Source organism: Tamandua tetradactyla, chromosome 24 (genome assembly GCF_023851605.1).
Source record: "Tamandua tetradactyla isolate mTamTet1 chromosome 24, mTamTet1.pri, whole genome shotgun sequence".
Classification (NCBI taxonomy): domain Eukaryota; kingdom Metazoa; phylum Chordata; class Mammalia; order Pilosa; family Myrmecophagidae; genus Tamandua; species Tamandua tetradactyla.
The window spans coordinates 51,909,519-51,932,298 of NC_135350.1; the positions used below are offsets into that span (position 1 = coordinate 51,909,519).

The following is a 22,780-nucleotide window of genomic DNA, read 5'->3' on the forward strand; positions in this document are numbered from 1 at the left end:
ATAATTCTCTCCCTGTTAGAATCTCCTGGAACCTAGTGGAGGGCATGCTATTTATAATTGTCACTGCCAGTATGTTTGGCACAATTTAGATGTGTATTCATGTAATTCTTTTAACAGCCCAACAAGGTAGGTATTACTAGGTGTTACTATCATCTCCACTGTATATAGACACAGAAACTTGGACACAGAGGTGTTTGGCAATTTGTCCGGGCCACAAAGTAAAGAAGTGGCAGAGACAGGATTTGAACCTAGGCTGCTTTGCTCAGAGCAGGAACTCTACCCACTGACTGCACAGCCTGTGAGCCCTCGTTATTGCATAGCTGGTGAATCCTGGCCTAGAAACTCCTAAAGACGAATGGGTCTCATGGGCCTGGAAACTTCCTATTCTGTTGGGACAATGTTGGTAACTGAGCACATTTTTGTGACCTGCCTGGTGGACAGTCAAGGAGAAGGTGGTATTCCGAGATGAAGAGGAGTTCAGACAGGCAATATTCTGAAAAAGACAATAGTAACTCATAAGAAAAGGAAGCAAGAAGTGGCTCAAGAGAGGACACGATCAGTCCCCACTCATATCCTTCATCCTCTTCTCCGCTTCTATCTCAAAATGCTAGCAAGAAAAGGAGCTGGCTCTGGGTAAAGGAGGGCCCTGGGTCTAGGGAAGGCATGTGTGCTTGGCTGTGTTGAAGCATGAGTTCTAAGCCTACAGGGCAGCAAGTGGCAAAGATGGGCACAGGAAAAAGCAGGCTGATACCAGAATATATCCTGCTACTAGATAAGAAAGACACAACTTTGTATGTAGGCAGGTTTAAGGTGAATGCCAGGTTCAGGCTCAGTTAGCTCTATTGCCTGTGGTATGTTCCCACAGCTTCCAAACAGCCCTTTACTATGCTCACCCAGACATAATATACAGGTAATGGTTGTCATATACTAGACTTAGCCTTTGAGGTCACTCTCTGCTCTACAAATACAGTATAAATACAAGTGGAACCTCAGGGCACATGATGGACACAGAATGCAGGAAGGGAAGGATGAACTGCATTGTGCACCACACAGGAATCCATTGCTTTGAGAATATAAAGTCTTAAGCTCCTTATTTATGCTTCTCTGGGCTGAGTCTAAATTCATATGGAAAAGATCTTCTTAGAGTGTCCAGACAGGGTGACTTCAAGGATGGACTTCTGGGAAATCAACTGTGGTTTCTTTTCCTTAATTCCTTCATCCTTCAGCACTCCACTCCACTGCTCCCTCGGTATGGTTTCAGGTTCACAGGAAGTGATGGGGATTCCTGAAATTCCTCAAATGCAAGGACTGAGTCCCTTCTAAAGTAGAGGTTTCCAAAAAAAGGAAAATGAAATTCAGTTCACACTGCTATTTGCTAAGATGTGTAGTTCAAAGCCACACTTTATGTTCTAAATAACCTTTTCTGAACAGGAGGGACATCTGAGTTTGAATGAGTGGATTTCTAAAGGAGAAACTGTTTCCAGTTTAAATGGAAAACATGAACCCAATTGTTGGGATGACAGAAGGTATTCATTTGTATAAGGTCTACTTTTTTCTACTTCTTATGATCTTATTTAGGGAAAAAAGTAAAAGCCTTGGCAATGAATTAATTAGATAGATACATGGTATCTACTCAACCATAAGGCCAGTAGAAATAGAATCAAAGGGGAAAGGGGAAACATGGATAAAAGAAGTTCTAGCATAAGCCCTACTGATGTATCCAGCTCCACTTTCCCTCTTATGGGCAGTTACGGGATTGCAGCAGGTGCCTTAATTAAAATACCAGCAACAGAGATAGCATAGAAAGCTACATGCCAGGAGCAGCAGGTAATCCTCTCCATTCTGGGTTTCTGAGAACCTAAGGAGACCTAGTGAAGATGGCAGAAGGCTTGGCCACCCCTGTCCCAGCAGGAGACAGAGGCCACTTGGAGCAGGATTGTATCAATGACTCTTCAAATTTTAGAGCTGAAAAGGACCAATATGTGCTGAATGGTATTAACTTGACAGGAGGAATAGGGGAGTAGAATAATCTCTAACAAACTTAAGGAATAGTCAAAAAAAAAAATTGCAGGCTCTTCATGGGCCCCAAGTTAGGATGTAATCCAAGGTTTGGCAGTCTACAGCATGAGGGCCAAGTGGCCTGCCACCTGTTTTGGTAAATCAGTTGTTCTTTTTAACACAAATATCCAATCAGTTATGTCTTGTCTGTGGTTGCTCTGGCACTACAACAGCCGAGTTGATTGGTTATAGCAGATACTATATGGCACACAGAACCTGAAATATTTACTATCAGGCCCTCTACAGGAAAAGTCCTTTTACTAAACGTGACTCCTTATCTAGTTCAACTCCTCATTATATAGATGAAAAAACAGAGGCCTAGAGAGGTTAAGGATCAGAGTAGTAGCAGAACCCAGACTCCTGACTCCTAGCCCAGTACTCTTAAACACTGCCTGGACTTCAACAAGGGCGAGGAGTAAATGCGTTCCACTTTATTTATTGCAGCTCCCTTTGCTCCATCTCTAAGCATGAAAACAAATACTCTGGAACAACAAAGATAGCCTGTACCCCGTGAAAATCATTTTCATTAGAATTAGCAACCACAGAATCAGCTTAATTGTGTATGATTATTTTCTGTTGAATACATTACAATGCTCAATTAGCTAACCAGTGTAAACAAAAAGGAATCCTATACCTTGCCACAAAAAGTGATATTTACGTGGTTGGAAATGGTCAGCTTTACAAGCCTAAGCACAGAATTTAATGAGACAGTCTTGGTCAGAAGCTCTAGCCCTTTGGCTGGGGTCTTTATTTGTTCTTGCCAAATACACACAGCATTCCACAGTACCATGGTACCATGTCCTGGACATCAGAGTACCAGCTCAGACACTACTTAACCATCTCTAAGGCACTTCCAGCAAAATAAACCCCTCACATTCTTATGGTCAGTCAGACCCAAGGGGAAGGAATCTGCCCATACTGAGAACTGGCTACCTCAGGTTCTAAAGCCAGCTGTCTCCTGGACATCAGAGTGTGGGTTACAGGACCATCCACAACAGAGGAAAACAGTCAACTACAAACAACTGTGCCCCCCCCACCCCCCCGCACTGGGTGGAGGTTTCAAGCCCAGACATATCACCTCAATCAAAATCCCTAGTAAGAAATTGCTTGGGCTCAGTGTGGACAAAGAGACCCTCTCTTGGATCAGAAAGTAAAGAATCTCTCCTGGCAGCTCCACCTTCTACCATTACCCAGGACAGTCCCACTATTCTCCAGGCCTGGAGAAGCAAGCAGTAGCCAACCCTGCACACCCTTTCCCTATCACTGGGTTTTGAAAGAGACTGGGTTATTGCTTGGGCATTTTTACTTGACTCTCCCCTTCACACTTTGCCTCTTCATAGTCACCCATTAATTATGTAGGAAAATACATAAGAAATTTTCTAAAAATATTTTTTTTCCCACTCATCAATTGTCATGAACCACTGAAAACCAGTAGGAGTGCCTCATAAAATAAGAGCCTGGAAAGCTAAACCTCTTTGGTAAAAAATGAACGGAGAGGGTGGGCCATGGTGGCTCAGCAGACAGAGTTCTTGTCTGCCATGCCAGAGACCCAGGTTTGATTCCCGGTACCTGCCCATGCCAAAAAAAAAAAACCATGAATGGAGAAACCTGTAATTAGCAGCTATACCTTTTAAAGGGCTTTCTACCTCTGCAAGTATAATGGTTAAGAACGTGATGGGATCAGGAGTCAGACTATTAGGGTTTGAAACCCACCCCCATCACTTACTACTGTAGGGACCTTGGGCATCATCAGTAAAATGAGGGAGATAATAATGACAACTATTACTTCAGTTAATTGAAATAATGCAAAAAAAAAAGTGGTTATTGCAATGCCTGGCAATATGTACTATTCTTCCCCTAACAGATCCCTTCTTCACTGATGATCCAACAAGGCATTTCTGTGATGTGCCAATGCATCGCTCCCACCACTGTCTAGGAAGCATCTGCTCGCTAAGCCCCTCCTACCTGAACGGCTTGCTATCAGGATCCGTGTCTTTGAAGCCCATCTCCTCGAGCTTACACCGCCGGTAGAGTTCATAGTGTCGAGTGTGAGTCTGTTCTCGCAGGTCTTCCATGTTCACTCGGATCAGCATCTCCCGGAGTTTCACAAAATCACAATGGTTTTCATTCTCGACTGCAGGAGATTTTAAAAGAAAGTAGGGGACGAGGGTTCAGCAGCAATGTCAGATTTTTAATCTGAAGTTACTCTCACTCCTGAAATCTCCAAGACCCTTTTGGTAGGATTCTCCCTGCATTGCTAATGAAAGCATTGACCTTAATGCTGGCGATGACAATGGTGACTGTCAAGGGCCCACTCAGTGCAGGGGGCTGCGGAGGAGCTCCACAAATATTTTTTTTACTCTTTATGATAATCTTACAAGGTAGACATTGCAACTAGTTATAGGTACACAAGCACTATGACTCTGTTAAGCAAGATGGCCTCTCAATGAGAGGTAGCAGAGTCTAGATTCAAACAGTTACACCTGGCTCCAAAGCCAGGGCTATTTCTACTACTCCACGCAGTCTGGCAGTGTACAAGGAGTTTAATATATACTGTATCATTTAATTTTATCAACACTATGAGGAAAGGAGTTTTCTTATTGTAGAGAAATTGGGTGGATTCAGAAAAATTAAGCAAATTTTCTTAGGAAAAATTCTCATTACTTTCCACAAATATATTGCCTTTACATAGAACAAAGGAAAAGGAGGACTTATACATCTTGAACAAATGAGGGAACTTTCTATAGCCTTCCTTCAAAAACACACAAAGGTAGGTAATGGGAGTCCTAAGCCCTTCTAAGTGACATACAAGAAGCTTCTTTAGGTTAGACACTGTGATCATGACCCACAAAGCCAAGTATAGGCCAGACACTCCCATACTGCTAATATTTATTGAAGTAACATTTCATTAGAAGATAACTTTTTCAGAGATGATGAAGAAACAAGTATCCTCCTGTTTGCTAAGAAAAGTTTTTGAAGCTTTCTCATACTTTGCTTATGAAACTTATTCAAACTCTTAGGGAAGAATGCTTTTCTATCAAAACTACACTGACTGCCCCATACAACATGCATTATTGAGGGGCCACCTGATTGGCACCAGGGCTTAGCAGACATTTCTCTCCATTGTCTAGCTACCTGGTCACCATTTCTTTCTTCCTCATTCCATGGAACATGATTGTCAGTGGTGAAACCCCACCACTCCCTCTGCCTGCCCACTGCTGAGGACCTCCCCAAGCAAGATGCTAAAGAAAGAACTATGGAGAGTTACCACATGGGTTAAATAGGAAGAAGCCCTTCCCTGTGATGTGCACATACCCTGCACCACACCCCAAGGGTACTGCCTGGCCTTTGCCATCTTGTTGCCGATCTTCACCTCTTCCGTGCTGCCGACCACTGCAAATGGGAGATGGACCTGCCAACCGAGAGAAGCAGAGTAGTCATCTTCCACAGCCCCGGCCAAGATCGGTTCTCCATCAGCAACACTCTCCCTCCTACTTGAGGCCTCTATTAAGTGACCAGATATCTGAAATTTCTAGTACATCTCACACTGTAGGAAGGAAGGAAGAACACATGCTTTTTCTGTCTTCCCTAAAGTTAAGGAGCAATGGGACCCTTCTGGCCGACATTTTTATATAATGGCCAAGGGAATCGCTTTCTCTCTCAAATGTAGTAAGAAAAGCAACCCCCAGTGAAATTTGTTTTCCTCAGATTTCTGCATCACGTACAGGATTCCATCATCAGGAATCGTTATCAATGAAGAGCCTAAAACTTTCCTGGTAAAGAGCAAGTTTAACTTAGGAATGTCAAAGATCTCCAGTTCTATCAAAGCGATAGAGAAAAAGAGAACCAAGAAGCATGGATATTTTCTTTCCAAGAGATTTAACACAAATTTAGTTTCATCATGCAAACTGACTCAAATTGAGAAGAAAAAATTAGATGTTATTCATTCACGGTACTCCAAAATCCTTTCAAATAGCAGGTTTATACCAGTTAGCTAGCTCTGCCTGTGTTCTGACCATCCTCTAAAACAAGTGTATGCCTCTGCTTGGGTGTGCTTAGTATAAACATTGAGAGTATGACTCTAGAGCTAAACTACCTGGCTACCAAATCCTGTCCGCACTGCTGACAGCTGTGCAACCTTAAGTGCTATGCTACAGTTTCCTTGCATGTGAGACAGGAATACTACTAGTACTTATCCACAGAACTGTTCTGAGAATTAAACATTAAGCCCTTGAACAGTGGCTGGCGCACAGTAAATGCCCCATAAGTGCTGGGTAAAACCATTATTATGATGTTCATCAATTTTAGAAGTAGAAGAGATCTTACATATTATGTAGTTTGATCCTATATTTGAATTTCCTCTGAGTCAGCTGAAACAGAATCTGTTGCCCACCAACCACTCACATGGGAACTCACTACTTCAGTAAAGTGTTTCTTCCATTATCAAGGCTCTGACAGTTAAACATTCCCCTTATATTGGGCCAAAATCCCTCACTGCTCTGTTGCCCATTAGTCTTGGTATTATCTTTTGAAAAGAAGCCTATTTTGCTCTCCTTTCACACCGTTCACACCTTTTATTTCCCAGGAGAAACTTGCTCTCTGGTTTCTTCCGGCTGTGTGTGCCAAGGAGTCCAGCTCCTTTACTTCCCAAACGCAGAAGTGTGATAGTCAGAGTGGGTCACAGAACTCAAAGAGTGACCAGACAAGGGCAGAGTGGAGCTCAACCATCTCTGGACTAATGAGACCCTAAATTTTAAACTCACACACTGTCAGTCCCAGAGGTCAGGGAGGAAGTTATGTTTTCTTTCAACATTCTAGTCATATTGGAAACAATTTAAAGAAAGAATTCCTCCCTTAAGAATGGCAATACAAAGTTCTTATGCTGAACTGAAGAAATAGAAGTCGTTCTGTGGGATAACTCTGATCCCCCAAATCACAGTGGCAAACAACACAGGACTGGGGATCAGGTAAATTGGGTTGATATTTCAGTGCCCCTATTAACTATTTGTATGGATTTGGCCAAATCATCTAATTCTCTAGATGAGTCTCAGATGATTCCATTTATGGGCAACATCTGGAACAAGAAATCTAGAGAGAAAGTAGATTAGTGGTTACCTAATCTACCCCAGGGCTGGGGAAGTGAGAGATCATTACTAAAAGGTATAGGGTTTCTTTTCAGGGTGATAAAAATAAATTGATTGAGCCATGTTTCTTGAAGATGACTGTATAATGATATAGCTTGCACAATGTGACTGTGTGATTGTGAAAACTTCGTGTCTGATGCTCCTTTTTTCTACCTCATCAACAGACGAGTAGAACATATGGAATAAAAATAAATAATAGGGGGAACAACTGTCAACATAAATTTAGTTTGAAATGCTAGTGATCAATGAAAGGGAGGGGTAAGGGGTATGGTATGTGTAATTTTTTTTTCTGGTTTCATTTTATTTTCCTGTTGTCTTTTTATTTCTTTTTCTGAATTGATGCAAATGTTCTAAGAAATGATCATGATGAATATGCAACTATATGATGATATTGTGAATTACTGATTATATATGTAGAATGGAATGAGCATATGTTAAGAATGTTTGTGTTTCTTTCTCGTAATTTTTTTTTAAAAATTAATTAAAAATTGATTTTTAAATGATTGTTGTACAACTCTGAATATACAAAAACACATTAAATTATACAGTTTAAATGGGGAATTATATGGTATGTCAATTATACTTCAATAAGGCTGTTATTAAAAAAGCCAAAAAAACTAAATGCCTTTAGTACATTTAATAATGATTTGATTAGAAACAATTTTTCATGATTACATCTTCTAAGGAAAGTGGAGCATATCTCAACAACCATAAACTGAAAAATCTAGACTCCTTCCCCTGTCACCAGCACACTTATGAATCATTATTTAGCATGTTTTCAAGAAATGCCAAGCTATTTAATAGTCTCTAGTTACTTTTCATTGAAGCTAACCTAAAAATCTAAGAATTCCAACAATCATTATTGGGCATCTACTATGTGTTGAGAATGCTGCGTTTTGCAGACGTTTTGCATCCCACAATTAACAAAATATATATATGTATAGTCATTGGAGCTCGTGGCTGACCCATGAATATGAGATACAAATAAGAGCAGCGGAAAAGATTCGGGTACCAAGTGGCAGGAAAGAAGTTCACCAGGAGAGAGTTCACAAACATACTTACAAAAACAATCATAGCTTTAATCATGTCTCTGTCCAGTTCTCTGTGATATGGAAATTGTACTCTCAACTACCAGTTTACCTAATAATTCAGGAAGGGTTAAGAAAAATAAAAAGGAGGGAAAGGCAAAAACCACTGATGGGAGTAGAGAGGCATATTTCTGTCAACCCTGGCAGACACAACAGATATCTATTTCCTTCAAGCTGCTTTGTGAGAAATGGTGCTAGCATTTCCATCCCATAAGATTTACCACAGAAATCATAGCTGTTAGAGCTGGAAAAATATTTGAGATCATCTTGTCTGACTCTTATTTGTCAGATGGCGAAACTGATGAGCAGAGGGGTATAGTGACAGAATTGGACTACAAAGACATCAGATTCCTAGAGCACTGTTCCAGCTACTCTACAACGCTGTTACTAAAAAGAGCTTTCGGGAAAAGCACGTGTTGGTCCCTTCTTGTTTAGGACTTACACTCATTGTTGCATTAATCTCTGCCACCGTTTCTTCATCTGTGGGGAACTGATATATCTGGACACCATTGCTGACTAGTTCACTCATGATCTTACTCTTGAATTTGTGTAATTCATTCTTGGCAATTGTGTCAGCTTTTGCAATTATTGGAATGATGTTCACCTATAAAACAAAGAAGTCCGTTTTACACAATTAAACATTGTGAATAAAATACAGCAAAAAAATAAATAAAATTGTAAACCTCATGGTAAAAAAATGGTGATGATATTGAAAATCAGACTTTCCACATAGTGCAAAATTAAGACAAAGGATAATCTTTTCGTTCCATCTCTGAGCACTTTTATTTCCTCTCATCCTACACTGAAAGCATATTTGTAATTTCCTCTCTTATGTCACCTAATTCTCCTTTACAGAATAAAAAGGAAGTGTTACTATTCTATGACAAACAGCAAAAAACAAAGAAACGTATTCTTTGAATAACCAAGAACTACTTTTAGACCTCTCAAGATGCTTTCTCTTCTGATGATCTGATGATCTGAATCAGCTTAGAAAGGAGAATCTAAGCATTAACCAAGACAAAAATGGTTTCACGTACTTTTAAATTATATAAATTCATATCTTAAAAAAGAGCTTCTATCGAATTACTCCTCCATGCCAGAATGAGACTTAGCACCAAAGGCAGGGCTCAATTTCAAAGTATCAGTTACAAAGAGCAGGGGAAAAGTCAGAATTTGAACAATTGAGAAAAAGCCAAAACAAAATGAAAGGACAGGGCAGGCCACAGTGACTCAGTGGCAGAGTCCTCGCCTACCATACCAGAGACCTGGTTTCGATGCCCAGAGCCTGTCGATGTCAAAAAAAAAAAAAAGGAAAGGACATCCCAGACCACAGCTTTCAAACCCTGAGGTGAGACAGTCTTTTCCAAACTGCCCCCAGTCCTGTCCCCTGCACACATTTTTTCAAAGGTGTTTTCTTTTTACTTTATTATTTTTCAATGATTTTTTTTATTACAGAAAATACATGTAAATAAAACATATACAAAATACAGAATTCCCATATACCCCCCATTAGTGGTAACTTTGTTACGATTATACTATTAACTATGGTCCATAATTTACATCAGGGCTCACTGTGTTTGTTGTACACTCCTGTGAGTTTTTAAATAAATTTTTATTCTAGTAATATAAATATAACTTAAAATTTCCCTTTCTAACCACATCCAAATGTTTTATTTGTTAGTATCAATTTACATTTACAATTTTGTGCTACCATTACCACTATCCATTACCAAATTTTTCCATCACCCCAAACAGAACTCTGTACCAATTAAGCATTAACTCCTTGTTCTCTATTACTAACCCAGCTCAGGGTAACTTGTATTCTAGTTTCTGACTCTATGAATTTGCTTATTCTAATCATTCATATCAGTGAGTTCATACAATACTTGTCCATTGTGCTTGGTGTATTTCACTCAGCACGATTTCTTCAAGGGTCATCCATGTTGTTCCATTTATCAAAACATCAATCCTTCTCACAGCTGAATAACATTCCGTTGTGTATATATTTATATATATACACACCACATTTTGTTTCTCCATTTATCTGCTGATGGATATTTGAGTTGCTTTCATCTTTTGACAATTATGAGTCATGCCTCTATGAACACTGGTGTGCAGATATCTCTTCAATTCTTTCAATTCTTTCGATGTATACCTAGAAATGGGATTGCCAGATTCATGGTAATTCTATACTTAACTTTCTGAAGAACTGCTAAACTGTTTTCCATGGAGGATGCACCGTTAAACACTCCCACCAACAATGACGAGTGTTCCTGTTTCTTCACATCCTCCTAACAATGGCTATTTTCTGTTTTTAAAATGCCATTCTATTAAGTTTGAAATGGTATCTTATGATTTTGATTTGTATTTCCTTAATAGCTAATGTTAAGGAAACTATTTTTTTTTCTATGTACTTATTGGCCATTTGTAGATCTTCCAAGGAGAAATGTTTCTACAAGTCTTTTTTCCCAGTTTTTAAATTGGGTTATTTGTCTTTTTGTTGTTGACTTACATGCTTTCTCTTTTTATGTATTAGATAGTAAACCCTTCTCAGATAAGTGATTTCCAAATATTTTCTCCCAATCTGCAGGCTGCCTTTTTATTTTCATGATTCAGTCTTTTCATGCTGAAAAGTTTTTAATTTTGATGGAGTCCAATTTATCTATATTTTCTTCTGTTGTCCATGCTTTTGGTGTGAAGTCTAAGAAACTATGCCTATCACAAGGTCCTAAAGATGCTTCCCTATGTTTCCTTCTAATAATTTTATAGTTTTAGCCCCTATATTTAGAGCTTTGATCTATTTTAAGTTAATTTTTATATATAGTGTGAGGTAGGGGCCTTTTTCATTTTTTTGCTTATAGATATCTAGTTTTCTCAACCCTATTTGTTTAAGAGAATATTCTTTCCCTACTGAGTGGACTGGGAAAACTTGTCAAAAATCAACTGGTCATAGATATGAGGGTTTACTTCTGGATTCTTAATTTGATTCCATTGGTTTATATATCTGTCCTTGTTCCAGGACTGTGCTGTTTTAATTATTGTAGGTTTTTGTAAGAAGTTTAAAAATCAGGTAATGAGAGTCCTCCAACTCTGTTCTTTTTCAAGATGATTCTGGCTAATCAGGTCTCCTTAAATTTGATGACTGACTTTTCCATTTCTGCAAAGGACTCTGTTGGAATTTTAATTAGGAATGTATGGAATCTGTAAATTGCTTTGGGTACAAATGACATCTAAATAAATATTTACCCTTCCAACCCATAAATAAGGAATATCCTTCAATTTATTTAGGTCTTCTTTGATTACTTTCAGCAAAGCTTTGTAGTTTTCCACTCACAGTTTTTTTGTTTGTATTTGTTTTGTTGTTGTTGTTTTTTGGGGGGCATGTTCTGAGAATCGAACCCGGGTCTCCTGTATGAAAGGCATCTGTGCACCCCATTGACAGTTTTTTATGTCCTTGATTAAACTTATTCCACGTGGAATTTTTAACTTTGGTTGCCTCTTCAGATTGTTCATTAACTACTATAGAAACACTACTGATTCTTGTGTTTTGCAGAGTTCCTTTATAAGCGCTAATGGCTTTGTTGTAGATTTTTTCAGAAATTTCTACATGTAAGATCACTGTATCCGCAAACAGGGAAAGTTTTACTTCTTCCTTTTCAATTTGGATTCCTTTTATTTCTCTTCCTTAACTGTTATGGCTAGAACTTCCAATACAACAGTGAACAACAGTGGTGTCAGTGGACATTCCTATCTTGCGCTTGATCTTCAGGGGAAAGGTTTCATCTCTCTCCAATGAGTATGTGTTAGCTGTGGGTTCTTCATATATGCCCTTCATGCACTTCCCTTCTACTACTAGTTTTCTAAGTATTTCACCAAGAAGCAGTCATTTTTGTCAAATGATTCTTCTGCTTCAATTGAGATGACCATGTGGTTTTATTTCCTTCATTTAATTTTTCCTTATTTCCATACTATCATTGTGCTATATTAAATTGATTCTCTTATTCTGAACAAACTTTGCATACCTGTGATAAACCTCACATGATCATGATATATAATTATTTTAATGTGCTAATGGATTTGGTTTGCTAGTGTTTTGCTGAAGATTTTTGCATCTATATTCATATACAACAATTATATTAGTCTATAATTTTCTTTCCTTGTGCCATCTTTATCTGGCTGTGGTATTAAGGTGATGTTGGCCTTGTAGAAGGAGTTAAGGAATGTTTCCTCCTCTTCTGTTTTTCTGGAAAAGTTTGAATAGTTGGTTAAATTCACCAGTGACGCCATCTGGTCCTGGGCTTTTCTTTGTTTTTGATTATCAGTCCCATCTCATTACTTTTAATTGCTTTGTTGAGATCTTCTGTTTCTTCTTCATTCAGTATGGAGAGTGTGTGTGTTTCTAGGAAATTGTCCATTTCAACTAGGTTTCTAGTTCATTGGTGGACAGTAGTTCGTATATTTTCTTATACTCCTTATTAGTTTAGTGGGGTTGGTAGTAATGTCCTCATTTTTTATTTTAGTTAATGGCATCTTCTCTTTTTTGTCAAGCTAGTGAAAGGGTTGTCAATTTTATTGATCTTTTCACAGAATGAACTTTTGGTTTGAGTCTCTTGTTTCTGTTGTTGTTAAATCCTATCTTCTCTAATATTTTTAAATTGTCAATTTCATTTACCTCCAGTCTAACTTTTGCTTTGAGTTTAGTTTGCTTCTCTTTTTCTAGATCCTCCTTGGGGGGTGATATCTTATTTGAGATCTTTCTTCTTTTTAAGCATTTAAAGCAATAAATTTTCCTCTCAGTATTGCCATTGTTCCATCCCGTAAGTTCTGGTATAATGTGCTTTCATTTCCATGTGACTTAAGATATTTCCTAAATTCCCTTGTGATTTCTTCGTAGATCCATTTGTTGTTTAAGAGTATGTTGTTAAATTTCCACATATTTGTGAATTTTCTAATTATCCCTCTATTGATTTCTAGATCATTCCACTGTGGTCAGAGAAGATACATTGTATCAATTCAATATTTTTAAATTTCTGACACTTGTTTTGTGATCTAATATATGATCTATCCTGGAGAAGCATCTATGTGCAGTAGAGAAGGACGTATATTCTGCTGCTGTTGTATAAAGTGTTTTACATTTGTTAAGTCTACTTGGTTTATAGTATTATTCAGGTCAGCTATTTCCTTATTGATCTTTTGTCTTGATGTTCTATCTATTACTGAAAATGGTGTGTTAAAGTCTCCTACTATTAAGGGAAAACTGTCCACTACTCCTTGCAAATTTGTCAATATTTGCTTCAAATATTTGGGGCTCTGCCATTAGGTGCATATATATTTATATTTGTTGTCTTCTTATTGAATTGACCTCTTCACCAGTAAATAGTGACCTTCTTTGTCCCTCATAACTGTTTTTTTGTGTAAAATCAATTTTATCTGATATTAGTATAGCTACTCCAGCTCTCTCTCTCTTTTCCTTTTGGCGGTGGGGGAGGGGTGGTGGTGGTGGTTCCAGAAATGGAACCCGGGTCTCCCACATGATCCAGCTCTCTTTTTTTTTTTTTTTTTTTAACTTTTTATTGTATAGTATAACAAATATACAAAGCAAAGAAATAAAAAAGCAATAGTTTTCAAAGCACTCTTCAACAGTAGTTACAGGACAGAACCCAGAGTTTGTCATGGGCTACCATACGATCCTCTCGTATTCTTCCTTCTAGCTGCTCCAGAATATAGGAGGCTAGAGGCCTTAAATATTTTTTTATCATTACAATCGACTTTCTTTCCTTCTTCTTTTGTGAAAAATAGCACATATAGAAAAATACTATAAATTTCAAAGCACAGCACCACAATTAGTTATAGAACATATTTCAGAGTTTGACATGGGTTTGACAATTTCGCAATTTTAGGTTTTTACTTCTCACTGCTCTAAAATATTGGAGACTAAAAGAGATATCAATTTAATGATTCAGAATTCATATTCATTTGTTCATATATCTTCTATGTATAACTCCACCATCACCTTTGATCTTTCCATACCTCTCTTTAGGGTTGTGTGGGCTATCACTATTCTAAATTTTTTATATTAGGAGGGTCTATCACTAATATGGAGTAGGGAGATGGAACTATCTGATGTCCTGGAGAGGCTGGGCTAGGTTCAGGGCTTATCTGGACCAGGGTCCCATCTAGAGGTTGAAGGATTCTGGAAAATTACTCTAGTTCATGGAACCCTTGTGGAATCTTTTTTATTGCCCTAAGTGTTCTTTAGGATTGCCTGGAAAGGTCCTGGTTGGGGTATGGCAGTTTATGATAGATAGTAAGGTCTACCTGAAGCTTGCATAAGAGCAACCTCCAGAGTAGTCTCTTGGCTATATTTGAACTGCCTCTGCCACTGATACTCTATCAGTTATACTTCTTTTCCCCCTTTTGGTCAGGATGTAATTGCTGATCCCAGGGTCCCAAGTCTGGGTTCATCCCTGGGAATCATCTCCCATGTCGCTAGGGAAACTTTCACCCTTGGATGTCATGTCCCAAGCAGAGGGGAAGGCAATGATTTCACTTGCAGAGCTGGGCCTAGAAAGACTGAGGCAACATCTGAGCAACAACAGAGGTCCTCCAAAAGTAACTCTTGGCATGCCTATAGGTAGTCTAAACTTCTACGCTACCTACATAAGCTTCACAAGAATAAGCCTCATGATTGAGGGCATGGCCTATTGATTTTGGTGTCCCTAAAGTTTGACACAAGATCATGGGATTCCCTGATTGTTAGGTTTAATAGTTTCATATTCTTTCTCCCATCCCTCAGGGGACTTTGCCAATATTTTTTGATTATCTGTTTAATATACTCTAGAATGTTTCCAGGTATTACAATAATCTATACAGGATTGAAGGACCTGTTTCTTATTCTGTGCTCCCTGTGTTTCAATTGTTCAAATGAGCTATACAGATAGGCTGAATTAGATTATGCACTACAGGAAATTTCAGTTCCAGATCAAGAAAACCTTTCTTCCATTGGTATCAAAGAATATATGAGGTTCTAAAATATAGACACTGTCTTCCTTACTCCAATGTTCTGAATTACTTTAACCCCAACCTGTTCAGCTTCATTCTTATCTCTAAATATCAGGTTATATAATATATAAAACAGCCTCTCAAAATCCAGAAATATTCATCTCACTTTGGACTTAATTTGTCTGATCAAAAGCTTACAGTCTAGGCCCCTGTTTTCTTATAAGCATTTTCTAAAGATTTAGACCATACCATTCTTTTTCTTTTGTTTCTGGCTTATTTTGTATCACCAAATGTCCCACATGTTCATTCACATCGTTGCATGCCTCACGACTTTATTCCTTTATGTAGCAGCACAACCTTCATTCATGAATATATACCATCGTTCACCAATCTACTTCTCCAACAGTGCATCCTTCAGCCATGGCATTCATCGGGCATCATGTAGAGGGCCCAAAGTCCACAGTCCATCAACATTCTCAATTTTGAAAATTTCATTGTACCCAAGAGAAAGAAAACCAATAAATATATCCTCATGAAACAGGAAATCTAAACTTCCTCTTAACTCTTGTCCCTCACCCCATTATTTACTGATAAATAAATATGCTGTTGCTGTGTTAGTACTGATGGTTTCCTTTGGAACACAGCTCATAGCATGCAATAGCAAGCTTCCCCCTGTACCCTGGACTTAAATACTCTTTATACAAGAATGGTATCTTTGAAGTAATTCTTAAGAGAACTAATTCATATTTCTAGTGTGAATCAATGGGAAAGGTAGGTCTATACACCCCTTTCAATCTTGTTCACCTTCAATATGGTAATATTACTTCCAGACTCACTACAGAATCACCTTCATGCCTCTCACTCCTTCACTCCTTCTCTTGGAGTTCAACCTCATTAGCTAATTAACTAGAATAGCTAGTTCTCCCATCTCTCGTTTCTATGTATCTCTAAGTTCCCTAAATTCTGTATTATAAGCCTCTGATTATATCTTTATGGTGGTCATAGAAGTAGAATCATACAGTATCTATCCTTTTGTGTCTGGCTAATTTTACTCAGCAGTATGTCCTCAAGGCTCATCCATCTTGTCATGTGCTTCAGGACATCATTTTGTCTTACTGGTGCATAATATTTCATCATATGTATATATCTCATTTTGTTGATCCACTTGTCTGTTGATGGGCATTTGGTTTGTTTCCATCTTTTGGCAATTGTGAATAAGGCTGCCATGAACATCAGTGTGCAAATGTCTCTTTGTGCTGTTGCTTTCAGCTGTTCTGGGTATATACCAAGTAGTGCTATTTCTGGGTCATGGGGCAACTCGATATTTAGCCTGTCAAACAGGTTTTCACAGTGGCTCACCATTATACATTCCCACCAACAGTGCATAAGTGTCCCAGTTTCTCCACATTCTCTCCAACATTTATAGTTTCCTATTTGTTTAATAGCAGCCATTGTTATAGGTATGAGGTGGTATCTCATTGTAGTCTTGATCTGCATTTCCCTTAATACTAATGAAAAGGAGCATCTCTTCACGTGCTTTTGAGCCATCTGTATTTGTTCCTCAGAAAAATGCCTATTCATATCTTTAGCCCATTTTATAATTGGGTTGTTTGTTCTTTTGTTGAGTTTTGTGATTTCTTTGTATATACAGTAAATCAAACCCTTGTCCAACATGTGATTTCCAAATATTTTCTCCCACTGAGTTGGCTGCCTCTTCACCTTTTTGACAAAGTCTTTTGAGGTGCAGAAGCATTTGATTTTGAGGAGTTCCCATTCATCAACTGTTCTTTTGTGCTTGTGCTTTGGGTGTAATGTTTAGGAAACTACCTCCTGTTACTAGGTGTTGAAGATGTTTCCCTACAGTTTCTTCTAGATGCTTTAAGGTGCTAGTTCTTATATTTAGGTGTTTAATGCACTTTGAGTTAATTTTTGTATAGGGTGTCAGATAGGGGTCCTCTTTCATTCTCTTGGCTATTGATATCCAGTTCTTCCATGCCCAATTATTGAAAAGTCTATTTTGTCCCAGTTCAGAGGATTTGGGGGCCTTGTCAAAAATCAGTTGACCATAGATTTGGTGGTCTATTTCTGCACTCTTGATTCAATTTCACTGGTCAATGCTTTGTCTTTTTGCCAGTACCATGGTGAATTTGACCACTGTGGCTTTATGCTAGGTTTTAAAGTCAGGGAGTGTTAATCCTCCCACTTCATTCTTCTTTTTTAGGATGCTTTTAGCTATTTGGGGTCTCTTTCCCTTCCAGATGAATTTGGTAGTTAGCTTTTCCAAATCTTCAAAGTAGGTTGTTGGAATTTTGATTGGGGACTGTGTTGAATCTGTAGATCAATTTGGGGAGAACTGACATTTTAACTATATTTAGCCTTCCTATCCATGAGCAGGGAATATCTTTCCACCTACTTAGATCTCCTTTGATTTCTTTTAGCAATGTTATGTAGTTTTCTGTGTACAAGTCCTTTATGCCCCTGGTTAGGTTCATTCCTATTTTATTTTTTTAGTTGCTGTTTTGAATAGAATTTTCTCCTTAACTGACTCCACAGATAGGTTATTGCTTGTGTATAGAAATGCTACTGATTTTTGCATATTAATTTTATATCCCACCACATTGCTGAATTTCTTTATTAGCTCAAGTAACTTTGCGGTAGATTTCTCAGGACTTTCCAAGTATAGTATCATATCATCTGCAAATAATGAGAGTTTTACTTTTTCCTTTCCAATTTGGATGCCTTTTATTTCTGTGTCCTTCCTGGCTGCTCTAGCTAGTACTTCTAGCCCAATGTTGAATAACAGTGGTGACAGTGGGCACCCTTATCTTGTACCTGATCTTTGGGGGAAAAGCTTTCAGTCTCCCAATATTGAGTACAATGCTAACTATTGGTTTTTCATATATTCCCTTTATCATATTGAGGTAGTTACCTTTGATTCCTATCTTTTGCAGTGTTTCTATCATAAAAGGATGCTGAATTTTGTCAAATGCTTTTTCAGCATCAATTAAGATGATCATGTGATTTTTTCCCTTTCAATTTGTTAATGTGCTCTATTACCTTAATTGATTTTCTTATGTTGAACTATCCTTGCATTCCGGTATAAACTCCACTTGATCATGGTGTATAATTCTTTTAATGTGCTCTTGGATTTGATTTGCTAATATTTTATTGAGAATTTTTGCATCTATGTTCATTAGGGAGATTGGCCTGTAGTTTTCCTTTCTTATAACATCTTTACCCGGTTTGGGTATTAAAATGATATTAGCTTCATAAAATGAGGTAGGTAGATTGCCTTTTTCCTCAATTTCTTGGAAAAGTTTGAACAGGATTGGTGTTAGTTCTTTCTGGAATGTTTGATAAAATTCTCCTATGAAGCCATCTGGCCCTGGGCTTTTCTTTGTAGGAAGATTTTTGATAACTGTTTGAATCTTTTTACTTGTGATTAATTTGTTGAGATCTTCTATCTCTTCCTGTGTCAGTGTAGCTTATCTGTGCGTCTTCATGAATTTGTCCATTTCATCTAAGTTGTCTAGTTTGTTGGTGCATAGTTGTTCATAGTATCCTCTTATCATGTCTTTTATTTCTTCAGGCTCTGTGGTAATGCATCCCTTCTCATTTCTGATTTTGTTTATTTGCATCCTCTCTCTTTTTTTCTTTGTCAGTCTTGCTAGTGGCCCATCAATTTTACTGATTTTCTCAAAGAACCAACTTTTGGTTTTATTGATTCTTTCTATTGTTCTTTTGTTCTCCCATTCATCTCTGTTTTAATCTTTGTTATTTCTCTTCTCCTATTGGCTTTGGGGTTAGTTTGCTGTTCCTTCTCAAGTTCCTCCAGGTTTGCTGTTAAGTCCTCGATTTTTGCTCTTTCTTGTTTTTTAATATAAGCATTTATGGCAATATATCTCCGTCTCATCACAGCTTTTGCCACATTTCATAAGTTCTGATAAGTTGTATTCTCATTTTCATTCATCTTGATAGCTACTGATTTATCTACCAATTTCTTCTTTGGCTGACTGGTTGTTTAAGAGTGTGTAATTTAATTTTCATATATTCATGAATGTTCTCGTTCTTTGATGGTTATTGAGATCCCACTTCATTCCATTGTGATCAGAGAAAGTGCTCTGAATAACTTCAATATTTTCATATTTATAAAGACCTGTTCTCTGCCCCAGCATACAATTTACCCTGGAAAATGTTCCATGAACACTAGAGAAGAATGTATAACCTTGTGCTTTGGGGTGCAATGACCTATATATTTGTTAGGTCTAATTCATTTATCAATGAAGTTAAATAACTTCTCTGTTTCCTTGTTGATCTTCTGTCTTGTTGTTCTGTCTACAGAGGATAGTGGTGTACTGAAGTCTCCTACTATTATCGTTGAAACATCTACCACTCCATTCAGTTTTGCCAATGTCTGTCTCATGTACTTTGGAGCTCCCTGATTGGGAGCATAAACATTTATGATTGTTATATCTTCTTGGTGAATTGACCCTTTAATTAGTGTATAGTGCTCTTCTTTGTCTCCTATGATGTCTTTACATTTAAAGTCTATTTTGTCTGATATTAATATAACTACTCCTGCTTTCTTTTGGTTACAACTTGTGTGGAAAATCTTTTCCCATCCATTCACTTTCAATCTATTTGTATCCTTGTGTCTAAGATGAGTCTCTTGTAAGCAGGATACAGCTAGATTATATTTCTTAGTCCATTCTGCCAATCTGTATCTTTTAATTTGTAAGTTTAGTCTGTTAACATTCAAAGTTATTACTGAAAAGGTGTTTCTTGATTCCACCTTATCTTTTTTATTTATTTGTCAGATCTATATATTCTTTCCCTCTTTGTATTCTTTAAATTGCTCTTGGTGGTACTCTTCAATTCCATGCCCTCTTCCAGACCTCCCTCTCCTGTCTTTTTTTCAGCCAGCAGAACTCCTCTTAGTATTTCTTGTAGGGCTGGTCTCTCATTGACAAATTCTTTCAGGACTTCTTTGTCTGTGAAAACCTTAATCTCTCCCCAGCTCTCTTTTCATTACTATTTACCTAATAAAATTTTTTTCCCCATCCTTTCAGTTCCAACATAGTTTTGTCCTTGAATTTAAGGTGAGTGTCCCTTATAAACAGCATATAGTTGGGTCATACTTTTCTATTCCTCCTGCCAATCTCTGCCTTTTTACTGCAGAGTTTAATCTATATACATTTATAGTAACTACTGATAATGTAGGCTCTTCTTCTGGCCACTTTCCTATTTGATCTTCTACCAAACAGGTATACCAAAATGAATCCCTTTTATTTCTTCTGTTAATGCCTACTTTCATATTTATTTGACTTTTTGTTTCTTTGTATTGCACCCTGTGAGTCTCTTCTCATTTCTTCCCATACATATTTTTCATATATTTTCTTTATGATCATCACAGGGCTAAAATTTAACATCCTATGTCTGTAATAATCACATCTGATTCTGCTACCAAGTGAACTTCAATAGCATAAAATGCACTGGTCATATGCCCTTTCACTCTCCCATTTTTTCGTTTTACTTTTTAAAAATCTATCTTTGTACATTGTATGTCCAAAATGATAGATTCATCATTACTTTTTTATGCATTTGCATTTTTGAATCTTTGAGAAGTACAAATACTATTACATTCCAAAATATACAATGCAATAGTACTGGCATTTATAATTACCCAGATGATTACCTTTATCAGAGGTTCGTATTTCTTTTTGCTATCTTGAACCACTACCTGGTGTCCTTTTCTTTCAACCTAAAGGACACCCTTTAGCATTGCTTGTAGGTTAAGTCTAGTAGTGATGAACTCCCTCACCTTTTGTTTATCTAGGAATATATTCATCTCTTCCTTATTACTGAAAGACAGTCTTGGTAGATACAAAATTCTTGGTTGGTAATTCTTTTTTCTCAACACTTTAGGGCGGGCCACGGTGGCTCATCTCACCTGCCATGCCGGAGACCCGGGTTCGATTCCCGGTGCCTGCCCATGCAAACAAACAAACAACAACAACAAAAAAAACTCAACACTTTAAATAGTTTGTTCCATTGCCTTCTTGCATTAGAAATAATCAGCACTTAATAATCTTATTGGGGCTCTCTTGTATCTAACATGTTGCTTCTCTCTTGCAGCTTTTAGAACTCTCTCCTTGTCCTTGAAATTTGTGCCAGTTTGAAGCTATTATGTACCCAAGAAAAGCCATGTCCTCTACTCGGTATTGCTGGGTGGAATCTTTCTGTTTCCATGGAAATGTGACCTACCCAGTTGTTGGTGGTAACTTTTGATTAGATGGTTTCCAAAGACATGTGTCTCCACTCATTCAAGGTGGGGTTGCTTACTGTAGTCCTTTAAGAGGGAACCATTTTGGAAAAAGCTTTAGACAGAGCCAACAGAACTGACAGAGCCCACAAAGCCAGAGACCTTTGGAAATGCATAAAGAAAATGCCCCCAGGGAAGCTACTGAAGGAGCCTGAACAGAAAGCTAGCAGACGTCGCCATATGCCTTACCAGCTGAGAGAGAAACCCCAAACGTCATCGCCTTCTTGAGCCAAGGTATCTGACCCTGGATGCCTTAGTTTGGACATTTTTATAGCCTTGCCTTAATGTGGACATTATCATGGTCTTACAACTGTAAATTTGCAACTTAATAGATTCCCCTTTTTAATACTGTGTTTCTGGTATATTGCATTCCAGCAGCTTTTGCAAAGTAAAATAGCACTTGATACTTCTACTTCTATACGTCTTGACATGGTTCTCTTCAACTACATCCTGTTTAGGTTTCACTGGGTTTCCTGATTGTGTATGTTTATGTCTTTCTTTAAATATGGGAAGTTTTCTTCTATTATTTCTTTGACTATTCCATCTACCCCTTTCTCTCTTTTTTTCTCCTCATAGGATTCTCATAATGCACATATTGGTATGCTTAATGGTGTCCCACAGGTCTCTTAGGCTCTGTTTACTCTTTTTTATCCTTACAAAAACACCTTTCACAGTCTGCAAATTGGTTCTGAATTGGCTGGTGGTGCTGTCCTTCAGAGCCTATCAAGATTAGGCTGAAGTGAATGTGAAGTGCTGTGTACTTTCTTTTTTTCTGAGCCTGAGTTTTGTTCAGGACTTGTGTTTGTACATGGCCTTAGGAATTCCTTCTTTTATATGAATTTGAATACCCCCTCTACTGCCTATGTAATAGACTTTCTCCCCATCCTGGGTGCTCTATTGTATACTTAAAGCAGGTCATCTTTTGCTGCAGTCTGCTTCCACTTAATATTCCTTGCACTGCAAACTGCTTTTGCCTGCAGGGCAAGTCCTGGGAGGCTGAGCCAAAGAGGAGATTCCTACCCAATAGATTGGAACCAACACACAGGCACCCAGTATGTGCACAGTGGCTACCCTGCACTCTAGAATAGGACCAGGGGCCCATGGAGGAAGTATAAGCTGGCTCCACAATGCACCAGGGAAATGGTGGAGGAGGGACAGTAAGGGTG

At 38.0% G+C, this 22,780-nt stretch overlaps 1 protein-coding gene across 5 annotated transcripts in view; it reads right to left on the reverse strand.

The window, feature by feature from the left end:
* The window catches only part of SEPTIN11 (septin 11), a 119,429-nt gene that overhangs the window by 22,285 nt on the left and 74,364 nt on the right, over positions 1 to 22,780 (reverse strand). For all 5 annotated transcript variants that reach the window (XM_077143081.1, XM_077143080.1, XM_077143083.1 and 2 more), the window contains 3 exons: positions 8,733 to 8,894; positions 5,374 to 5,470; positions 4,024 to 4,192 (listed from right to left, as the gene is read on the reverse strand). In XM_077143081.1, the coding sequence (XP_076999196.1) occupies positions 4,024 to 4,192; positions 5,374 to 5,470; positions 8,733 to 8,894 (428 nt within the window). The remainder of the gene's footprint in view (positions 1 to 4,023; positions 4,193 to 5,373; positions 5,471 to 8,732; positions 8,895 to 22,780) is intronic.